We start from the raw sequence: 23,846 nt of genomic DNA, 5'->3' as shown, positions 1-23,846 counted from the left end.
AGCAGAAAACTAGTCTGCTTTGCTGTGGTTAGATTTGTGAAAATTCCTTTGGGTGGCTTTCATCCTAGCAGGGAGTATACATATCAAAGACATTTAGCTGTGATAAGGGAAGAAAAACAGACATAGGCGCACCCGCACACACACACGCACACACACACAAACAAACTCATATTCAATATAATAGTGACCAGCAGGACTCTACGGGACTCTCAGCAGGACTGGAGTGATAGCACAGAGGGATGAAAGAAAGGAGGAATGAGGTGGATTTTTTTTTTTTTTCATGTTCCCCTGTTTCCAGGCAGCAGAAATGGGAGGATAAGTAATGGAATGGAAGGGACAGTCTGGTGGAGGGACAGAAATGAAAGAGGCGAGGGACAGAAAGAGAGATAGAGAATGATAGCCGTTAGATTGTCACCTCCGTCGTTGTCTGTTCCATCGCTGCAGTCGGTTTCCATGACAACGCTGCATCCAGGCCCGCTCCATCCAGCCTGGCAGACACAGCGCCAGCCGCTCTGCTCCAGGGTGCAGCGCCCATGCCCACTGCACAACCCCGGGCAGCCATCTAAAAGGTGTGGCCCAGATACACGTGCACGCACACACAGTCACACACACACACACACACACACACACACACACACACACACGTACATTTTGGCAATAGTGAGCATGTTGGACGGGCACAATGCAAAATGCAAACACTACCAAATTGAAATCCTAAATAAGGATAGATTACCTTTCACAACTACGTCCAAATCGTGAGTGACTGTGGGGAAAAGAGAGGGAGCTGGGTAAGAGAGAGAGGATTTGTGAATAACAATTATAACAAAAAACAGCAACACCTTTTAAAATATTCAAATGTGGACTCAACACATACCTTGAGATCATACCAATCAAAATATCACAGGGAATAATTAAACACATGCACACTCAACGCTCACACACACACACACACTCGCGCTCACACACACACACTCACCGATGTTGCAGTGCTCCCCCTCCCAGCCGGGCTGGCAGATGCAGGTCCCGTCGTGGCACTGCCCATGTTCTTCACAGCGAGGATGACAAGCCCTCTGGTCACATGCAGCGCCGATCCAGCCCTCCTCACACTGGCACTGGCCCTCTGAGCAAACACCATGGCTGCCACATGGTACTGGGCACAGCTCTGCAGAACAGGTGGGTGGGGATGTGAGTGAGAGAAAGCGTGTGTGTATGTGTGAGAGAGAGAGAGAAGGTGAGAGATGGAGATAGAATAGAGTATTGGAAGAAAGGAAAGGAAAAAAGGGATTGGGATAGGAAAAAAAAAAAAAAAAAAAAAAGGTAGTTGAGAATGGAGGTGAGGCATCCGATAGGTGAGAGAAAAACCGAGCGATAGAAGTGGATAACCTCCGAGACTAAAAAGTCTACTTTCTCACAACACACAATCTTCCCACCTCTAATAGCTGAGCTCCCCGAAGGAGAAGAAGAGTGAATAGACTCATAATAACAGCCAAATGATTCGTATTTGCACCGCATATTTAAACTACAGGGACTCCAATTCAGCTCTATTATTCTTTTCTGACTTTTTGATCAGATTTGGTGGGTATGTTAATACTCTTTCTCTCTCTCTATCTACTTCTCTCTCTCTCCCTCTCTTTCTTTCCCCCTCTCTCTCTGTCTCTCTCTTTCTTTTCCCCATCTCTCCATCTTTGTCTCTTTCAGCTCTCTTTTCTGTCTTGCAACATCCCTTTTAAATTCTATCCCCTCCTTTCTCTCTCTCTCTCCCTCTTTCTCTCTCTCTCTCTCTCTCTGTCTGCCCCCCTCTCTCTCTGCAGAAGCAAAGCCTCATCCATCAGTAAAGAGAGCAAAGTGCTGGAGGCACACAAAGACTACTTATCCAGCTGCAGTAAAAAGTTATTTCAATTTAAATATACATAGCATGGAGAGGGAGGAAAAAGTGGATTAAAGTTGGAGAGTTTTTCAGCTCTCTATTAGAATTACATTAGCTTAGCTATGCTTCAACAAGACCAGGACGTAGAATTGCCGGGTCCTTTTGATTAAAAGCCCAGCAGGTAGAGAGAGGCTGCTCATATCTCAGATATTCAGCCACGGTCTATCATTATCATGGGCTATATCATTCTAATAAGGCATGCATACACCTGAGAGCAGGAACTAATGCCAAGTGCCTGCAAATCACTGGTGTGCATGGTAGTGCGGAACCTTTCCAACATCAGTGTTAAGTTAGTGTAGGGGAAACAGAGGAAAGGCAGTCTTACAATGGCCATTTTCCTCTCTGTCAGCATCCACTGGGTACCCAAGGACAAGGACACTTTTCTCGCTGTATACCGCAAAGTACCGCATTCTATATTTTATTCACTAAAGCTACGCATTCTTTACTTGTCTCTCAACAATGGCTAAATCCTTGCCTTGTCTTCTATAATAACACATTGCAATCAATGCAAAAGCATTCTGTATTTGCCGCAGGATTGTGGTGCTAAAAGAAAAGAGAAAGTATTCTAGCCTACTTTTAAAAAATAAGCCTCTTATAGTTACATGTCACAACCACACACTAACAACATATAATATGCTGGGCACAGGTAAATGGTTATGCAATAAACATCGGCAAGCTTTTAAATGCCATGTTGAATGTTTCTCCCACTGTCGCAGTCTCTCTGAAAGGCCTTTCAGCTAAGTGAGAATGGAGGTTTCTTTTCTCTCCTGCCCTTTTTTTTCTCATTTAGCTGAAGGGAATATGTGTGTGTCCATGTGTGCATGTGTGTGTGTGGGCGTGTGTGTGTGTGTATGTGTGTGCATGAGTATGTGTGTGTTACAGTATAAATGCATAGTAAAGTGAGTGCTGGAGCGAGGGAGGCTCTAGAGTGCTGCCGTCAGAGAGTCATGAGGGGAAATCTCATTTACGACCAGCATGAAGGGAACGCACACACACACACACACACACACACACACACACACACGCAGACACACATACACACACACACCCACACACACAGACCCATTTCACAGAGTGGCTCCAATCCACATCGCTCTCTCATGTCTATCAAATCCCTAGAAAATAGTATCTGGCAAGACCATGCATGCATACAAAAACACTGGCAAACTAGTGATGTGCAATTGCAATTTTCTGTGTTTTTTCCGTGTGTGAACATATATCCTCAGGTCTTACCAGTATAGCAGTCTGGCCCGGTCCAGTTGGGCTGGCAGGCACAGGTGTCTGAGTCAGGGAGATAGGTGCCATGTCCTGAACACTGTTCCTGACAGGCTGGCAGCGGGTCATCACAGCTCACTCCTGCCCAGCCCGCAGAGCACACACACTCCCCGCGCACACACACACCGTGGCCGCCACACTGAGGGTCTACGCAGTCCACTGCAGTGAGAGAGAGAGAGAGAGAGAGAAGACAGAGAGAGAGAAAGAGAGAGAGAGAGAGAAGGAGACAGAGGTGAGGGGAGGGGGTGGCAGGGTGGGGGATGGGGGTTGAGGGTGCCTGTCTCATTATAATCATCAGTTCAGCGAGTATGAAAGCAGTGTTCTTTGCATCCCATCCAGGAGTTAACCATCCCAGCTAGAATCCCTGTATCTGTTCCACAACATTACACTTCATAGGACACTTAGAACTGGGGCTTTGATAAGGGGTGGAATGGGCTGGTTTGTGTGCGTGCGTGTGTGTGTGTATGTGTGTGTGTGTGTGTGTGTGTGTGTATATGCGCTCCAGGAGTCACGGTGGTCTGCACTACGCTGTGTTAGTGTGTGTAATTACAGCTCTGTGCTCTGAGCCAGAGCTCAGCACAGTTCGGCTCAGCTCAGCTCAGCTCAGCCCTGCCGCTCAAGGTCAAACACCTGATTCTGTCTCCACAGGCCAGGATACTGTAGGTAACAGTAGGGGAGTCTTTAGGAAAGCTGTGCCATCATCAAAAGTCTATGAAAGAGTGTGCCATCATCATTTTAAATATCATGGTTTTGTTGATTTTTACTGCTTTACTGGGCTTTTACAGTGGAGGGAGGCAAGTGGATGACATGTGACAAAGGTCCAAGACAGGATATATACAGTGTTTTTGTCATTGTTCTAAAGACCCCTTGAAATGGCATCTTTACTTCCTTGATTTGATGCATTTCTGGTTAAAACAGGATGTTGGGGCGGGACATAAGGCAGTGAAGGATCATTCAAAAGTCTAAACCAATGGAATATGAGTCAGGGAGAGAAAGGCAGTTCTGGAGGGGCGGGTTGTTCAAAAATCTGATGGTTTTATTGGTTTAGAAATGTATATTCACGCCTACTAGTGCAGCATGAGGTCACCATGAATGATATTCTGTTTTCCAGAAAGTAAAAGTAATGGGAGTTAATTTCATGGGCACTTTAAACTTCAGCATCACTGTCGCTGTCATTATCATCACTGTAGTAATTTTGATTCATCTTTATCGTCAGTATCGTCGTCGTCTTCATCATCAATAGCGCAATATAAATACTGGTTGTTGCTGTAGCTGTGGTGGTGTGCAGCTCTTCACCTTGTTCGCAGTTGACCCCCTTGTAGGCCGGACTGCAAATGCAGATTCCCTGGATGCAGGAGCCGTGGTTGGAGCAGGTGGGGTCGATACACTGACCTTCCTCCACATTGCACTCTGCCCCCTTCCACCCCGACAGGCACACGCACCTTCCTTTCTCGTACACGCCATTACCGCTGCACAGCACGGGGCATGAATCTGCAACAGGACAAACACAGATTACACCCACATATAGTGCACGCATACATATATACACACATACGCACGCACACACACAGTGCTGCAGTATATTAGCTGAGAGACCGCAGTAACCTACCGTGAGTGGGGCTACGCTCTCTTATCTCAGCTAGTGCGCGGATTCAGCAAATCCTCAAGCAGCCTCTGTCTCCCTCAGTCTCTCTCTCTTTCTCCCTCTCTCTCTCTCTCTCACAGACACACACACATACACACTCACACACACATATACACACACACACACACACACACACACTCCAGCTTATCCCTCACGCTGTTTCAATTTACTCAAGCACCACCTGAGCCTGGCTACCACGGCAACCCAGGAATTGTAGAAAATCCCCCCAACGTCCCCTCGCTCGCTCTGAACAGGCCGTGAAAACAATCGTGAAAACGGAAGATTAGGAAAGAGAGCGTTAGGGCTTTATAGAATGAGGGTGGAAAGGAGAGCTATCTCCATGCAGAGATGGTGAGCTGTGTGGCTAATGTAATGACAGCCAGGTAGAATAATGTCAGCGAGCGGCTGATGACACACTGACAGATATCCCCCCCAATGCAGCTGGAGGAGGTATGGCAGCTTGAGACTTCAAATGGATTAAAAAGACTATTCAAAACCAAAACCTTTTTTTTTTTTTTCTGGGATAATTTGCAAGGAAGGCCCTGTGTTCGTTCATGTGTGTGCTGGCATGTGTTGTGCGTTTGTTTGATCCTTTGTTAAATCTAACACCCCCGTGCCCCACAGTAATACATTCACGCATCACTTTTTACAACTCTTGCCAAAACTTGCTGTCTAACTTTTCAAACTGAGAATATTATAACACGAGCAAATGAGCGAGGATGAGAGGAGCGCATGAATAAATGATGAGCGTAAATAAATCATGGGACGTGATATCGAATCACCTACTTCAATACAACTAGACAGATACAACTACAATAATTTTTACACAGATGGACAGAGGGGGAGGGAGAAAGACACAGCGAGAGAGGCAGAGAGAGAGAGAGGAAGGAAGTAGGAAAAAAGAGGGAGGGAGAGGAAGAGAGAAAGAAAAAAGAGGGAGACAAAGAAAGAGACGGGGGAAAGAGTAAAAGAGAAAGTCAGAGTTGTAGAGAAGATATGGAAAGATTGTAGTCAACAGATATATTACTGACCTTTGGCACAATCAGGACCCAAGAATCCAGCGAAGCAGTGGCAGTGTCCAGCCACACACTCTCCATTCCCATTACAGTCTGTGGAGCAACCATCCATGGAGTCTATACACACACACACACACACACACACACACACACACACACACACACACACACACACACACACACAGCATGCATGCACAAATCCCAGATGCACACACAAAGACAGAATCTTTGATAAACATTTCCAATGTAACTCCATAAGCTGGCATAGAGCTCAGTTATTGAATGGGAGATCTGATAAGCGATGGATGGCTCCCCAGACACAGGGGCCATATTAGATTAGTCTGATCCAGCTGCTATCGCTCTCTGGGGAATGGCCAAGCACTCACTTACACTCACTAGCACTAAACACATTATACTGCATTACAGGTTGGAAACACGCTGCGCGCAAATTTACAAACATCAAGGCTTAATCAACAAACTGTTTACAAGGGCGCAGTTTGGAACGCGACTGAACAACATAAAATCTGATGGTTGTGAGTGCACAAGTTAGTGGTGAATGGATAATACCGTGTCGCTACAGTATAGCTACAAACTCAGCATGGAGAAGATCAATGCGGTGCTTGTTCGTACTAGTGCTGTGTCTCATCTGGCTACGTGTGTTTCATCATACCCTTCTGTAGGCTATATGCGTTTCATCATATTCTTCTATCGGACTTCAATTAGCTGCCTCCCTTTTACCGTTCTCCTTTTCTCCTATTGATATGTCCATCATGTCAGATCTCATTCTCCGGGTACAGACAGCACAGCATAGATAGATAAAGAGGGAGAGCGCTTTTATACTTTTAGAGCATTATATAAGCCCGCTGAGCTCTGTCAGCTCTTCTCAAGATGGAGGATTCTGGTTTAGAAGTGCCCAGAGGCTGGCAGGGTTTGGGATTTGAACTATTCTGCTGGTTGTCTTGTGCCAGGCAAGCTCAATCTAAGCCAGATAGAGTAATTAAAAAGGGTGTCAGGGATGTCATCCTTTATTTGACCCTATACCGTCCGGCTCAGCTCCTCTGAACAGGGATCGACTCTCGAGTCAAACCACTGCAGTCCCTTGGCTCGCTCTGTTCAGGGAGCATGGATGACAAATCCTTCAATGACATGGCTCACGCACACGCACACACGCGCACACACATACAAACGCATGCACGCAAAGTTATTATGTGACACCCGCGACTGCCTTGAGGCGCGTGTGACACATGCTAATGAGACAGGCCCTGCCAGTAGCCGGCAGCACAGCGTTATCCTCCACAGCAGCGCATCACTACAGAAACCAAAGTCATTTTCACCTCCATCACCTGTCATTGTCACGCTGATGGAGAGGAGGAGTGGCAATCATCTTTCTCCCACACAGTCAGGAGAACTCACAAACCTATCTCCATATGTCTCTCTCTCTCTCTTATACACACACACACACACACACACACACACACACACAAACACATTCAAATAGTGTATCTGGCACCTGACACATACAATGAGCAAAAAACACATATACAAGGACACTGTGTTCCTTTTAATCCGGAAGAGACAAGTACTTCGTCAGGAGGCTTAAGCACTGCAGGGACAGGGTTATAACAGTGATGAAATCTAAGTATTATCAGGTCAATGAACTATAAATATGTTGGTAATTATAAGGTGATCCATGTGTTTATTTGTTACAATATACTTTGGATTGAGTATGTGCCTGAATGTGTATAGATGTTTATTTGTGTGTGTGTATGTATGTGTGTGTGTGTGTGTGTGTATGCGCGCATGTGTGTGTGTGTGTAGGCATCCATGAGACATCCACTTGGTTTCCACTGACTAAACCCTTTCCAGTTGGAAATCACTCATGCCATAAGTTATTGCAGTTAAATGGTATTATAAAATGGGTGCTTCCAGCCAAGTGATCTGATTGGTCAAATAAGCATTCCGATTGTGCTTTATGAGCCCGTAAAGTTGCAGCCGTGCTTTATGACCCCTGGGCTTTATGAATTTATGAAAAATGAAATGGTCACTCAGTCATGTAGAAATAACCAGGAGCTAGTTAACCAATTTTTTTTGTTTTTTCTGCTGTTTCTATTAAAAATAAAACAACTACGAAGAAAAAGTAAGAGAGCACCCGTACTTTGTTGCCCATTGTGTTAAATATATAATATCTGAAAGGACATGCAATGACAGGTGAAGTACAGCAATTATGCATAATAAATAGCCCTGCAGGAAACACTGCTAAACCCTGCCTGGGTACATGCTGAGTAGAATTAAAGTAGATGGAGGCTGGGGAGGCGGCAACGCGGCAGGAATCGTTATTAAGCCAGAGCTTTTTGGGGTAACAAATGTCGATAACTGGAGGGAAACAAAAATAAAAGATATTCACTGCATCTGCTGATAAAGATGATGATTTTTTTCTGGACAAAATGGATATCTTATTGCTGTTCTCGGTACAAATCATTATCCTTTTGTAGACTCGTGAAATTCTCAAGATCACACTTTTCAGCATTCCTGCTGTCCTGAAAATGGACCTCAATACAACAGAATGGCTTCTTATTGGTACAGGTCAGTTATGAGCTGATCAAGTGCATATGGCTCTGAATGCTCTGCCAGAACGCACCTCTTTCCTCTCTTTACCATCTTTCACAATGTTTAAAGCAGTATCAAGGTGAAGATGATTAGTATGATTAAGTACTGTATGCATGACAGGTCTTTCTTTCTCGTGTAATCCCAGGACTCATTACTCTTACATGCAGGTCTAAACACCTAGACAGACACTTTCTGTACGTACATATGGCTCTCTGTAGACCCTCTGTTTTTGTTAATACAAGCACATTTTTGCACATCATACTGCACTTATATACTTACATAATACATAGTTTTCATTCATTTTTTTCTTTGTCTCAATAACTTCTACTCCTACTACTGTTGCTATCTTGCACACCCTCCTAATGCTGTAATCCATACCTTTTCATACCTTCATATATTTCTACTTAACATTTGCTAGTTTTAAGATTTTCAATTGAATATGTTTATATGACCCTCTTTAAATATTATATATTTATTTATATTTCGTTTTTCTTTGCTGTATCCTGTTATTTGCTGCTGACACAGTCCAATTTCCCAACGGGGATCATTAAATTTCATCTCATCTCTCTCATCTCTCTATAAAGCTTTACTCAATATTATTATACTGTACTGTGGTGCAGTTCAGTTTATTGTTTTATTGCCTGCCACTGACAAAACAAGGCGATGCCTACTTGTGACCTCCTGCTGGAAGTGTAAATGGGCAGCAAGGTGACCTTTGACCCCAAATGATGATCATTATTTTCTCCTTACAAGCCATATCACTAAATTAATTATTTGAAGAAGCCTAAAGGCCTACAGGCTGATATTTTGACCATATCGTTTGTGTCTACATTGCTAAAATTTGCTTTAATTTTTGAAGAGTAGGAATTCGAAAAGGAAAAACTTTTTGCAAACATTCCTGATTCTGGTTTAGCTCAAAATACATAGCTCAAAATAGGTCTGGTATATTCCAGTCTTTACAAAAAGCACAACTGTCAACAAATGTTTGACAGCTCCAAAACAAAATCTGTGCTAAGCTGTCACATGCTGTCAGTCATTACATAAAGAACTCTGTCAATATGAAAATGAAAGATGTCTTCAATACAATGTTTTGAGTTTCTGGGGCTCAGCCAGCCCCTTTGTTTACTGATTGGATTACAACTTGGGCTTTAAAGAGGTTGGAGGACTACTGATGTTTTGGCTATAAGCCATTGAGAAGGCTGAGTGCAGTACTCCTGGTCATGCCAAGTACTGGGGGTAAAAATTACGTAATAAGTGTATATTTAAAGAACAGAGTGGGGAAATGCCAAATTAGAGTCTTTTACATATAGTAATTTGCGCATTTTCTGTTTATTGTATACTGTGCCCTTGGTAATTGACTTAATACCTGTTTGTTACACATAAATTATCAAGTACTACCATGATGCCACTATGGAACTATGTTTCCCAACACTTTTTTGTTATTTCAACACTGTATTCTCTTAAGCACTACTGGACAAAGTGGGAGTGAGGAAACTGCCCTGGTAATTATCCACCTGTCTATATTCAGCCACTTACTCTTGCATTATTCACATCCTTCAATTTACACTGCCATCCGTGTGTGTCATAGCAATGAGCTGCAGTTAGCAAGCCCTGTCATTACTACAGGAACTGTCCTCCCCTTTCTAACGGCTGTCTTCTGCTATGCCAAGCTCATTCTTATAATAGGAAAAGTTCTCTTCAAATGTCAATGAGTTTTAAACCACTCTTGCCCAAGTCCTTGTGTCCTTTCACATCACCTCTCTCCTGCAACATATGAGAGAGGAGGAAAGACAAGGAAATACAGAAACCCTGAGACACAATTTAGATGCAGGGCGATTACTAAACAAAATAAAACAAAATACTCACACTTAAACTTCATGTGAAGTGTTTCATCCGAGGGTATTATCTTTCCTTTGTGCAGATATAGCAAATATTCCCAATGCCCTTTTGAAATGGCATGGAAAATTGAGAATTGCTACCATTTTTGGTTATTTCAGAAAAGCTGTAATTCCCCTCCTCACCTATAGGAGTGCTGTGGAGCAGCACTTGCTCCAGGTTGCGTCCATCGTTGTACAGAGCGAGGTGCCAGGTGCCGGGGTCCATGTACTCAATGAAGCCGGTCTCCTGGAGGACGCTCAGCAGCAGACCTTTGGGAGCTTTGGCAGGCGAGACAGGATCGGCCAAGGACCTGGGCAGCGCCTTCCCATCCAGCAGCTTCACAAAGTCGAACTGAACACAGAGCGGTGGACGGTAACACAATCAGGCAACAGCAATGTCATCCAGTTGGAATGAACATGACAGGAATTCACAAAACCTGCATTAATGCGATGGAAATTTGCAGGCAAAGCCTTGTTCAGTGGTGTGTGGCTGTTGATGGGTGAGCTTTGTAAAACTGCCAATTGAATGTTATTGGAAAACTGCCTGCATACGAGAAGTTGGTGGATGGCATTAGAAGTGAATATCAAATGCGGATAGCAAAATTGGCTGGTCTAGGAAAATCAGAAACCAAAGAAAAGCAGAAAGCAAGGAAAAACATCATCCATGGCAGCTTGGTCCTCTACCAGACATGTTCCACGGTGGTTGGTTCAACAACTTGACGTGCTGCTAATAGCATGGGCAGATTTTACCACCCAGGTTTTCAAATGGAACAGAGTGTTATTTCATCTGTCTAAACCTTTCTGTGCTTCTTTCTCACCCTCTTTAACTTTCCCCACCACCCTCCTCTCTCCCTCCCTCTCCATCTTCAAACCTCCTTGAACTAGCAGCACTCGCTGAGTCTTATTCCCCCTGAGGGCTGTGTGTCACACTAGTGTCAAAAACAGCTAATTAGACCTCTTCATGCAGGCGAGAGCAGGGGCGCACTGATGTTAAAAAGCAGATGACTCAGTGTGTGTTGTATTTTCGTCCGTGAGTGTGCTTCTTGTACGGCACAATGGTGTTCTACATTGTGTACCACGTGTGTGTGTGTGTGTGTGTGTGTGTGTGAGTATGGGCGTGTGTCTGTGTGTGTCTTTGCGCGCTGTTTCTGTGCCTGTGTCTTTGTGTCTGGGATGGATCAGCAGGAATTAGCCTACCTGGGTGTGTGTGGGCAGAGCGCTGCGACTGGAACGTACCTGAGTGTGTGTGGGCGGTATGTTCCTGCGTCCGTAGACGCCCAGCAGCGCGTTGTGCGAGAGAGACAGGTTGAACTTGATGTAGGTAGGGTGGTGCACGGTCATGTGAAACCTCCAGAAGAGTCCCGGTGGAATGGCCTGGCTCTGCTGGGTTCCGATGTCCACCTCCCCCCGGTCTATGGCCCGGCCACGCACCCACTTCTCTGCAGGTACAAACCACAGGCAGGAGGTATCGTTCAATCGCACATGATAGATATATCAAAGTGGACAGGGAGTTCTATTCACTATAAGCGGGGGCAATTGATAGCCAACCTGATGTCCTCAAACATCAGCGTGATCAGCCGACTTGCTAATGAAGCGAGACTGAATAGGCGTCAGGAATGACGGAGTGCTGGTGAAAATCCCGCTTTTCAAGAGTCCCTGCTTTGGCGATTCTTTGGATAGTCTCTGCATAAAGATGAACTGCTTTGGAGAGGAAGTGTTTTGTCTGAGAGCTGTCTACTGGGGCTTTGTCATGTGCTATATTAGCATCTTCTAACAAGAAAGAAAGAGTGTGTTTGGGAGTGTGTGTGTATGAAAAGAGCACGAGAGAGAGAGAGAGAGAGAGAGGGAGAGGGAGACGAGAGGAAGCGAAGGAGCTAGCGGAGGGGCACGCACTCAGACACACACACACATTCACAAACATCGTCACAGCACATAGATAGTGTCTGAGTGAGAGCGTGTCTTTGTGTGTGAAGAGAATAGGTCTTTCCAACAGTCCCCCTGGCCATCAGCTTCTCTCCTCTCCATAGCCTTTATCACCCTCCAGGCCTGGCTCTTTTGTGTAGGGGAGCAGGCGAGGCTCTCCAGCCCTCTTTGTGTCGGCCTTTATGGAGAGATATATCTCTGCTTCTAAACTAAGATGGAGGAAATACGGTGACAGAGGGGAGCGAGCCGATCGTTACGGCCACAAAGGCAGAGGAACAGTTAGGGGCAGATTCATGGACGAGGCCGCTCGCGCTCAATCTATAATGCCTGCAGCTTTACCACTCCATTACGGAGACACCACGCACACCCACAGGCGAGCCCGCATATATCACATGTACTGTCACACAGGTAGGGAGGGACAGAGCGTGAGAGAGATAGCGTGCTTATAGGTAACTCAATGCATGTCAAATCCCCTGCTGTCATTCTCAGCATTTTCTTTAATCACCATTATTGTTATTTTTAAAAGTTGCTTTTGCAACGTGTCAAATATCATGCCAATAAATCCCGGTGATTAGGGCTGAATTGGATTGAACCGGGAGAGAGAGAAAGACAAAGAGAGAGAAAAGGGAGAGAAGGATGAGGATAAAAAGACAGTTCTAATAGGCCCATAATGAAAGAGAAAAAAAGAGACAGGTGCCCTGCATTGAAGGTAAATGATCCCTCCACCAAAATCTCCACCGAGGGGAACAAAAGCAGCTTGGCAGAACTAAGGTATGCATTCATGCATTCCCGCCGAGTCTACCTCAGCAGTCTATTCCTTTTAATGCTAATCCTCAGCCCTGTGCCTCACCACAGAAAAATAGAGGCCAGCAGAGGGATGGATGTCCTGAGGAAAGCAGCCTTTTATTCAACACGAGATGAATAGGAGATGAATAGGGCATGGCAGTTGGCAGAACACTGGCAGGCAGACAGGCGAGCAGGCGGGCCGGCGAGCAGGCTGACTGGCAGGCTGGCGGGCAGATGAGCAGGCAGGTCCTTCTGATGCTAATTACTCTGTAGCGCCTCTCTGAGTCTGACGCAACGCGGGGACAGAAAGCGGTGCTCGGGTCAGCCGCGAGGACCGGGTGGATGGGGGGTGGGGGGGGGTGGTCGGAGGGGCGGGGCGGGGGGGGGGGGGAGCTTGGGGGGTTGTGTTGAAGAGAGGAACGGAAAGAGGAGGGGGGGAAAAGAAGAGAGGGCCGAGTCCAAAGAGGAGGTGGCGGTGTCGAGTTACGGCTGCTGATGCAACAGAAGAAAAACCCTCCCTGCATCTCTCTCTCTTTCTCTCTCTCTCTCTCTCTCTCTCTCTGTCTCTCCCTTCCCTCGATCTCAGCGGCAGAGAATAAAAATGCGGCTAGAGAGAGGGGAGCATCGAGGCATTTTGGGAGTCCCGCGGAAACCAGACAGAGAGCATGGTGACTAGGGTTCCTCCAGGCCTCCCCAGCTGCTCAGATTACTGCTGTCAATCAATGAGTTCCAGCAGCACGGCCGCCCTGTGTATCTCAGCATAAACCTGAGACCATTCTTTGAAAATATCTTTCAAAACAGCAAATCTCTGTTTATTCCTATTTGGCAGGCGAGGGGAATACAAGCTTAAACATGCCGATATGTGAACAGAGAGGTAAAATTCCTTTACACCTTGCTATCTGGTGAGTTTAATGCGGGAAAGCAGCTTGAAATTCATATTTGCTATTGGTTACTTAGAATATAGAAAAAAAAATACATGGCATCACATAAATCCCCTCTTGTGCTTTTCATCACTGGTTGGCAACGGAAGCCTGTCGGTAAGCAAAAACTGTATTTAGGTTTATTTCAAAATGTTGAGCATGTTTAAAGGGACAATGAAAGTACGCATTGCTTATTCATGTCTGCCAGCAAACACACTGTGCCCTTGATGGAAATGATAGATGGTTAGTGGTAGGTCTGCTTGCAATAGCCAACATTCAATAATGATGCTACCGCAGCCAATTACAGTATTCGCACAATACTGTGTGTCCATAACACAGCTAATATCCTCACTGACATTACTCACCCGCAAAATGCAAACACACAGATACATACATGCATGCACATACGCATTGTGTTATTATCTCCTCAATTACTCCATGTAGATGTGTATTGTTGAATATTGCAATGTTCTTACATTTAGACACTTACATTTCCACTTCCTAATGACTAGCCAACATGTCCACACATTGTCATCCCTCATCATTCTAATACATTGCGTGTGTGTGTGTGTGTGTGTGTGTGTGTGTGTGTGTGTGTCGTGTGTGCCATGTGTGAATGCAGTGTGTGTCTACCAGGCTGAGGAAGCAGAGGGGCTACATTAGGACTTGTGACACAAGGTCTAATTAATTTCTCTTGCCTTAGGGTTATTCAGGTAAAACAATTAAACCTGTAATCTATTTTCAAAGGAACTAAACTATTTTTGCAATTAATGTTATTATCCCTCAGATTCTAACGAAGCAGAGAGCAGGCTTAAAGTGCAGCCAGGGTCTGGGTGACGGCCATGTCTTGGGACTGAAACTGCGAGTGTGAGTGTGTGTGTGTGTGTGTGTAAGTGTGCAAGTGTGTGTACTTTCTACGTGTGTATCTGTGGATATTCAAGTGAATGACTGTATGTGAATCTCATACACATTGGTGCAGACAACATTAATAGTGTTCCAAACGTGAGAGAGATTGAGTTTGCCGCAGGATGAATAAAAATATCACAATGGGCAAGGTCCCTATAATTACTTGGATTCAATTAAGGGCCTTTTGAGCAGGTAGCTTAATAAGCTTTCAGCCTCCTCTCTCCACTGTGCAGCCTAATGAGTGTCAGTCAGAGTCAGGAGAAGATAATGCTCTCGGCCTTAGGGCCCTCCATTACTCTCACGTCCTCACCTTCTACCACCAGGCCTCCGGCTATGTCTGTGACAGACAGGTGTGTCTATTCACAAACTCATTCACTCAGTGACACACTGAGTGCACTTACATTGTTACAGATATAATGTGTTGTACAAATTGACACATGGATAGAGCGCTTGTCGAAATTTTTTTTATTGTCCTCTCCTAAGCTCTTGCTAACTTTCCAGGGGAGAGTCAGGGCCGACTAGATAACCGCGCTACTCATTTTAATCAATACCCAAATTTATACAATACATTCATTCATTTGGCATCTCAACAACCAAAGATATTTCTGTTATCTGGAGGGTTGAGTCAAATAAACTAAGTGTGGAAGTGATCCTGTGATGTAGACATGTTTAGTCACCCCTAGCCCTGTTAAACCCCTCTCGGCCCTGCTGCGGCAAACGGGATGTTATTATCAAAAAGGAAGTTCTAAAGTCTGTTTACCAAGAAGTAGCAAAATTTACTTTGATTTTTTTTTTTGGCTTTGATGCTGCAGCCTCAGACATCAATCTCGTCTCAAATGTCAAGTCTGAGTACTACAAAGCATTAGCCGTCTGAGTTTAATTTAATCTATTCTCTATATTGTAAATAGTGGTTGAAGTTTGAAATAATGTTAATTTCTTAAGCTACGATCGGATGAGATGCTGCTTTGAATGCAGGCTGTATGGCAGACAGACATGTTGCTGCTGTTAGGGTTTCTCAGCTTGAGGCATTCGACCAGGGGGTTCACTGCATGATCCGTACTGTCTATGTGTGTGTGTGTGTGTGCGCATGTGTTACATCCTGAGACTGTATCCCAGCGTGAGAAAATCAATGAGACCAGTGTAGCAGGGACTAGTCCATCAGCATTTGCACACATGCGCAAGCACACACACACACAGACACACACACACATCTCTTTTTCTCACACATACGCATACACTCACATGCACACACTTTCTTTCATTCTCTCTTGCACACATACACACTGCTTAGCCTCACTCCCCTCCTCTCTCTCTCTGCACGCAGTCTAGAATATTGATGTGCTCTTTAAGAGCCCTCCTCTCTGTCTGTGTCACATTCCATCCATCTACAGACCATTTCCAACCACACCATCAGATGGAGTGAAAACAATTCAGCACTAACTCTCCTTTTATACAGTGGTTTATAAAATATCATCTCATAGGCTCAGATGGCATTCCACTACCTCCACATTTCATCATCTTCACATTATAATGAGGCAATATGCCGCTCTACTGTATGTCAGTTTGTATCATTTCATATCATTAATATATCCGGCGTTCCACGTTGAGTGAAATATTATTCTCAAACTCCAACGTACTTCATTAAGTCAGGGAAGCCACTGACAGAAAATCTCCTCTCTGGGTTCTTATGCTTTCATCTGTTCCAGAGGAAGTCATATCCGGGAGCCTGTGTGTGTATTTGTGCGTGTGTGTGTGCGTGTGTGCACGTCTGCGTGCGTGCCAGAGACAGATACAAAGGAAAGAGAGGAGAAAGACAGAGTGTGTGTGTGCGCACGCTTTTGCACGCACAGCAGCCCGAGGTTGATTATCATGGGGGTGAGTGGCAATTAATGTAGCACTAATTAGAGAGGCTTTTATGTGTGGAGGACTAAGGAGGGCTCCTGGTGATCTCTGGAAACTGCAGGAGAGATAGTGCGCAGAACATAAAACACACCGCACACTGCCTGACAAGACACTAGCCATACACAGATGACACCACATGTCAATTAGTGTCTTGCGCTGTGCTGCTAGCTGCCTCGTAAGGTAGATTACAATTCTGCTGGCCCGGCTCCCGCTTCAGCGTACAGCCAACAAATCAAACAGGGAGCCTATCTTTATGGTATTGAAGTTGACGTAAAAACAACAACACTAAAAATACATGAACAAGAATACAAGAAGCAGATTACTACCCTCCAATCATTCGGCTGTGCTCGTTTTATTTTCCGACTCATCTCTCCCAGCTGCATCATCCGTTTACATCAAAACATTAAGAAACAGACAGCTATCCTCCAATCATTCTCCTCTGCTATCTGCATGCTCCCACTGTTATGTTGTTACTTTATCATCCATATCAAAGCATGAAGAGGTGAAGGGCTTTGTTCCAAAATGCAAACATTTTATCTGAAATTCATCGCTCAATAGTTGAAAAATGTAGATGATTCCAATCTCAAAATCTTTTTAGGCAAAGGTCTATCTAATAAAATATTTCATCTAAATGAGTTTTACTTTTACGCCAGCAATGATTTTGCTGGTGTCATTTTTTTTGGGGGGGGAATGGTAGATCTCATTTTGGAATGCCATTCTTCAAGTCGATTACTATCCACCAATCATTCTGCTCTCCTCCCTTCACTCTGCCTCTCCCTCTCTCCCAACCGTGTCATCTTTTTATCCTTTCCGTTCCCCCCGGTCTCCTCTCACCATCCTTCAGTGTGTAATCTAGGGGATTGTGTGGTCTCTTGGTGTGAGAGGTGATGGGTACAGCAGGATGAGCGTGATAATCTGCCACACTGGATTACAGCCTAATCTCTAATCTCTCTGGCCCTCCTCTGCCCGGGGACCACCTCCACCGTGCCAATTTTATTAATCTGAGCCCCTCGCATCGACGGCTTAGCCTTGCCCATTTTGATTTCCCAGCTTCCATCAAGCATATAAAGCAATGGAAGTTGAAACAATAGATTGTTGTGACGCAACACTCGGAAGTGAATTCCATGACCCCCGCGTGCTCTATTGGAGGATTTAGCCACTGATGAGCGCGTTAATCCTGCGAATGTGAGGATTCATCAGGAATAGTTGCTTTAGGGATGTCCCAGGTTGCCTAAATTGCAGTGGGTTGCAGTTTGGCTCTCACGTTCTCCGGATAAGTGCTGAACATGGGATCCAACAGCATCCAATGTAATATCCATCAGACTCAGTCTAAGCGTGAAGGTTGCTGTGTCCTGCCTGACTTCATGACCTGGAACACTCACAATTAATGTCCCATATCACGGGGTTAAATTGGTGTTAGTAATTCCTCTGGCTAGTGGGAGAGGAACGAGTGGAGACGGGCTATTCCAGTCACGTATTGGCTAAGAGGGAACATGATTAACCAATTACCTTGCCTTCCTAATGAATGAGTAATCAGTTCAGGGCTGATCTCTGGACTGATGTCTCTCTATCGTAATGGAACATTCATTGTGCCAAAGTGTGTTATGTATGCAGGCCAGGATCCTAATTCAATAGAAACTGATTTGAATTCATGCCAATGGATATAAGTCTCAACACATTCCAATCATAATGTTTAAACATTTATATTTACATTTCCGCAGGATTTTCCACTCTCGCTACTACATTAATAAGTGTGGTTCCATTAAATTGCTGTGGTAAAAAAAATAAAATGTTTGATTACGCTTGCAGGATTTCTATTTCAAATTTTAGATACAAAAGTGTGTATTAAGAGAGACACAGCAGAATGAATATTCTTTCTATTACACAGGTATACGAATTGGACCAGTATTTGTAATGCCTTTGCGTGTGTGTGTGTGTGTGTGTGTGTGTGTGTGTGTGTGTGTGCATGCTCAAATTGTGAGTGTCTGCCTTTGCAAACTGTCCTTACTGTTATTAAACTGTCACAGAAATAGCAAGGCAAAATAAAAGTACCCATCGTTATCAAGCAACACGTTTCACTTTCAAAGCGCACTGCTAACACATTTGCTCTTCTGTACTAGTTTTATTGAGCATATTTACTCAGTTTATTTAGTATATATTACTTTTTGTTCTGTTGTTATCCAGGCACAGCTTGTCACTCACTGTTTTATGATTTTTTCCTTCAAGTGCTGAGTGTTGGTATTACCAGTAAAATCCTGGTATTAGGGCCCATGCTGTATCACACTGTTCAAATTGGACAGGAACTCAAGTCTTCTTCAGCCTTGTGTATTTATGTGTGTATGCACGCACATGTTGTATATGAGTGTGAGTGTGTGTGTAGGCATATTTGTGTGTGTGTGTGTGTTTGTGGGTGCATGTGTAGCCTGCGTTTGTGTCTGTATCCGTGTAGCCTGTGTGTGTCTGTGCGTGTGTATGTGTATATATGTGTGTGTGTGTGTCCCCATGTGTGCTGGCTCACCTCTGTCACCGGCGTGTGTGTTTTCAGGGTTGAGTGTGTCCAGCGGGTGGATGGAGCTGGTGGGTCTGGTCTTGCTGTCGTCCTCCTGTTGATGGTCCACAGAGCTCAAACCGTTCTCATACAGCTGGTTCTCACCATGCCGCAGATGCCAGGTCAGACCTAACAGGTGGACCGCTACACACACACACACACACATAAGCACACACACAGGGGCCCACACACGTAGGCACACCCATATGGATTCACACACATACAGTAGATGCATGCAGGTAGAGACACACACACATAAACATACACACACAGACACACACACACACACACACACACACACAGTCACAGCCAAAGGGAGAGGGAGAGGGAGAGCGCAGAGGAAAGATGGATCATTATTCAAGGCATGCAGAGGGGTGTGTCTGAATCTTCTTTAATGCTCATCTTAAAGCTCTCACTCAGTTTATGTGCTTATTAGTGCTCAGCAAGGCAGTGGGCAATTAACACATACACACAAGAACGCACATACACACCGGCCGACACGCCCACGCGCACGCACACACATGCGCGCATGAACACCGCGAGTGTGGCAGAGGTGGGCAATTAAGGGAGATCTTCAGAGCCTGAGCCCAGGGCTGGTATTAAAGCGCTAACACACTCTTTTATGCATGACTAATGATGCTTTGAAAGCTGCCGCCGATTCACAATCCATATGGGCCTTTTAAACAACAAAGGGTAGGGGAGGATACTGGACTCCCCCCCCCCCCCCCCCCCCCTCATAAAACTGTTTACTGGGACAACAATCCAACATGCTGTTAAATAAAAACAACCAACACCTGCCTATTAAGGAAATTAATTAGTGTCTTGCAAGCCTGTCAATAAAATGTTCAGTAAAAAACTCTGCCCCTGCTCTGACCAATCATTGGGCGCCGCTCAGATATGATTGTACTCCAACATTCCTTTAGTTTCCTAGTTAAAAAGAATCTAAAAAGGCAATGCCCCTTTGCTGATATGGAGAACAAAGCAAATGAAATAAATCATTTGACGTTTTTTTTGGTCCCCTGACACATTCGGCACATCAAACAAAAGCAAAGACTCAAATCACAAAGTTACTACGCGGTGGTGGCAGTCAGAGGATGGCTGTTGCATGCAGATCAAGGTAAGGAACTTCTAACGACTTCAAACATCTTCACTGTCTGTCTTCTGTCGACTGATTGCCGACACCAAGAAAATCACTTGACACACACTCGCTAACTCTCACACAAAATGGCTGCTTAGAAAAACAAATTCACAATTACCCTAAACACAATCACGCAGATATGCTCACATAAGCACATAAATGTGCCTACTTACATGCATGCATGCACACACACCTACACACATACCCACACACACACACACCTACCCACTCAACCACACTCCTTTCCCAGTTGATGAGGAATACCTAATTAAAACTCCAGTTAGTTCAAAGCCATTTGCAGTCACTTTCCTTTGCAGTAGCATGGAAAAAAAGATGATTTTCTTTGAAAAATATGGCAAATGTGTGATGAGCTCTGAGAGTTGAAGCCAATTTGGTCCCATGCTCCACTGTGGCATCTATGGGGATCAGCAAATCACACATTTCAACATTTCAACTTCTGACTAGCCCTAACCACTGTTGGTTTAGCTATCTACTCATGCACAATATGAGCTCTTCAAAGCAGAACACTGACGATTACCAGGGCCACGAGGGAGACGTCATGCATCATTTAGTTCAGACTAATTGAACTGTCAGCCTGTGACGAGACCAGACATGGACACACACAGACTCTTCACATCAGTGTGGGAACAAGTCACTCATTTTCAAATATCATTTTCACCCCCCTTTTGTATTTTCATTTTTAAAAGATGCAGTGTGGAGGATTTTCTCATTAATAGATTGCTGTGAAATTAGTTGTGATGACACATTCTCATGCTGGGGGAGAAAAGTGACTGTTGCCCTGACAAACAGTAACCCAAATGGTCTGCTTTGTACTTTTCATTTCATGGGCTCTATTTCCCACAAACTCCCCCTCTGGTAGTCCTGCATCTTTAGCAGCTGGGTGGGCAAAAAAATGAAATATGCAGATAGAAAGGAACACAGCACAATTTATTGATGATCTTCATTATCACAATTCATTTAACAGTGATAGATTTAGAGAAAATCCCACAGAGTTTTCCTTTAAACTATGGGCCCCTTATCAACTTCTTCTATTAGGGATTAAACAAGAAATATAGTCTTGCACCTACAAATGTACGTTTGTATGCATCATCACTGTTTGTATTATATTCTGCAGTGGAGTGGAACAACCCATCATAGTTTCATAAATTAGAGTCTGTAAGAGTGCTCAGTGAGGGATGACAAGTTATTCCCATACTGATACGTTTAGTATTTTCACCATTCAATCTCTTATGCTTCATTCTCTCCTCTTCCACTCATCTGAATTGTTTTTCTTTCTCCCCTTGTTCTCTTGCTCCCTCCCTCGCCCCAACACACACACACACACACACACACACACACACACACATAGACACACAGACACTTCTGTTCCCTAAGTGTTCCCACTCCAGTTGTGACTCTACAGCGACAGTCCTCACAAGCTCTCCTAACTTCTCCTACTCACCACTCCATGCCTCCTCAAAAAACCCTCAGATCCTACTTCTCCAGCTCCTTCTCATCAGCCCTTCTCTCTCTCTCTTTCTCTCTCTATCTCTCTCTCCCTCTCTCTCTCCGTCTATGGCTGTTGACCTTTTGCTAGAACACTTAGCATCTAGAGTCACGGAGCACGCACTGAAGCGAGGAGGGATAAGGACCTGGGAGCGTGATGAGGAGAGGAGGGCGGCGGTGGCGGTCGGCCGTGTGCGCGGGCGCGGAGACATAAAACACATACACACTCGCACACAGACCCAGCATGCAGACAGTTATGCGAGCAGCATGTGCACAGCATGTACCTTCACGCTCGCTCTCTTTTTTGCCCCTGCCTGCCCATCTATCTCTCTCCGACTCCACGTCCATCTTTCTTTCCGTCGCGCTCTCTCTCTCAAAAAACACACAGGCCGTCGCACATTAGAGATACAGCCACTGAGTCCAGTCATTATACGGGAGCGGCAGCAGTATAGTGGCGACGGCGAGCGGCAGTGCAGCGAGCTAACAGGCCTGGGCCCTCACACACATGAATCATTGATCAGTGTGACAGTGAGATGACTGCCAGAGGTAATAGGACGACGCTGCTGTGAGGGGCCTCTGTACTGCACCTTCACTGTCGGCTACCCCGCCGAGATACGCGCGGAAGATGTGGCAAGTTGAAGAGAATAGTGCTACGGGGTGTGGGGGAGAGATGGAGCGAGCTCGGCTGCAACTGGAGGAAGCGCTTGATGTGGATATTGCAGGTTTGCCGCTCTAACTACCGTGGAGAGAAATGAAAGAACGGGCGATAGCGGAGTATACTGTCTCCAAGCCAATGGAGATCCGTGGACAGGGTTAGGTGGGCTGCTGCCGCACTGAGGGAGGGAGAAAAATTGATGTAGATTCTTACAGCAGTAATGAGAAGACGTATGGATGTATGAAGAAAGAAAAGCCAGCACTCTTTCCGACGTATGGATGTCACATCTTTATTGTGACTATAATGGATGGTAGCTCTGAAAGACTAAATTCTGCTCGTCGCCGGCCTCCCCAGGTAGCCCGGTTTAAAATAGAGACTATTTCAGCTGCTAGATGCAGAGATAACGATAGCTTGCGGTTGCTGCTGCTGCTGTTGTCGTCGTCAGGTATGTGTGTGTCTACAGATTAGATAGAGATGATTGTGGGTTCCAATAATGATTAGATTTCTCACTGGTGGTGGGAGAAGCAGGGAGTGGGAGTAGGAGAGAGAGAAGAGAAACATGTGTGTGTGTGTGTGTGTGTGTGTACATGTATGTAATGCCTGTTTATGGAGTTTACGGGTGTTACATGCAGGTAGCTGGTGCTTGTAACAGGGCTGGGCTGCAGGGCACAATGGGAGAGATTGACTGTGAATATACTGTCTTATCGATAACCATTAGAGCCAAGGTAGCACTGCAGTCAGTTAAAAATGATTTATCAATACTCTCACACTGGAGGAAACACACCCAAGCCTGATTGCCAAGTTCTTTTCGCTCAGACACAGCTGACTGCCGACTATATTCCGCTTGACAACTAAAGACTACAGCTGCTTTGCCCAGCAGCAAACACTTTCAAAGGCATCAGTCATTCAATTTAGTGCGTAGTTTACCACGTACAGTAAAAGCAATTGCTCATCCAAGTTCTGCATGGCTTTGTCAGCCTCTAGCTAAGCCGCAACTTCTGAAGGATGGGAGAAAGAACGACAGAGAGAGAGAAAGAGGGCAGAGCCAGAGAGAGTGGGAGAGAGAAGAGAAAGAGAGAGAGGACAGAGTGAGAGACAAATGGGGAGAATGGGTGTGAAGGAGAGTGAAGGAGAGGGACTTCATAGCCAATAAAACAAATCTGTGTCTAAGTCAACGTCGGAGTAGAGGCTGCCGTCCTGCCTTTCCGCCCGCCG

General features: G+C 45.1%; 1 protein-coding gene across 1 annotated transcript in view; it reads right to left on the bottom strand.

Annotated features, from left to right (window-relative positions):
* tenm1 (teneurin transmembrane protein 1) overlaps nt 1–23,846 on the bottom strand; it is a 120,408-nt gene that overhangs the window by 51,664 nt on the left and 44,898 nt on the right. The window contains exons 5-13 of the mRNA XM_071923920.2: nt 19,303–19,476; nt 11,584–11,786; nt 10,492–10,699; nt 5,879–5,980; nt 4,499–4,693; nt 3,161–3,361; nt 977–1,162; nt 734–763; nt 416–562 (exon numbers count right to left, since the gene is read on the bottom strand). Coding sequence (XP_071780021.1) covers nt 416–562; nt 734–763; nt 977–1,162; nt 3,161–3,361; nt 4,499–4,693; nt 5,879–5,980; nt 10,492–10,699; nt 11,584–11,786; nt 19,303–19,476 — 1,446 coding nt within the window. The remainder of the gene's footprint in view (nt 1–415; nt 563–733; nt 764–976; nt 1,163–3,160; nt 3,362–4,498; nt 4,694–5,878; nt 5,981–10,491; nt 10,700–11,583; nt 11,787–19,302; nt 19,477–23,846) is intronic.

Source organism: Centroberyx gerrardi, chromosome 16 (assembly GCF_048128805.1).
Source record: "Centroberyx gerrardi isolate f3 chromosome 16, fCenGer3.hap1.cur.20231027, whole genome shotgun sequence".
Lineage (NCBI taxonomy): Eukaryota > Metazoa > Chordata > Actinopteri > Beryciformes > Berycidae > Centroberyx > Centroberyx gerrardi.
Note: the sequence above shows the minus strand (reverse complement) of the source record. Positions and strands in the feature narration are given on the sequence as shown.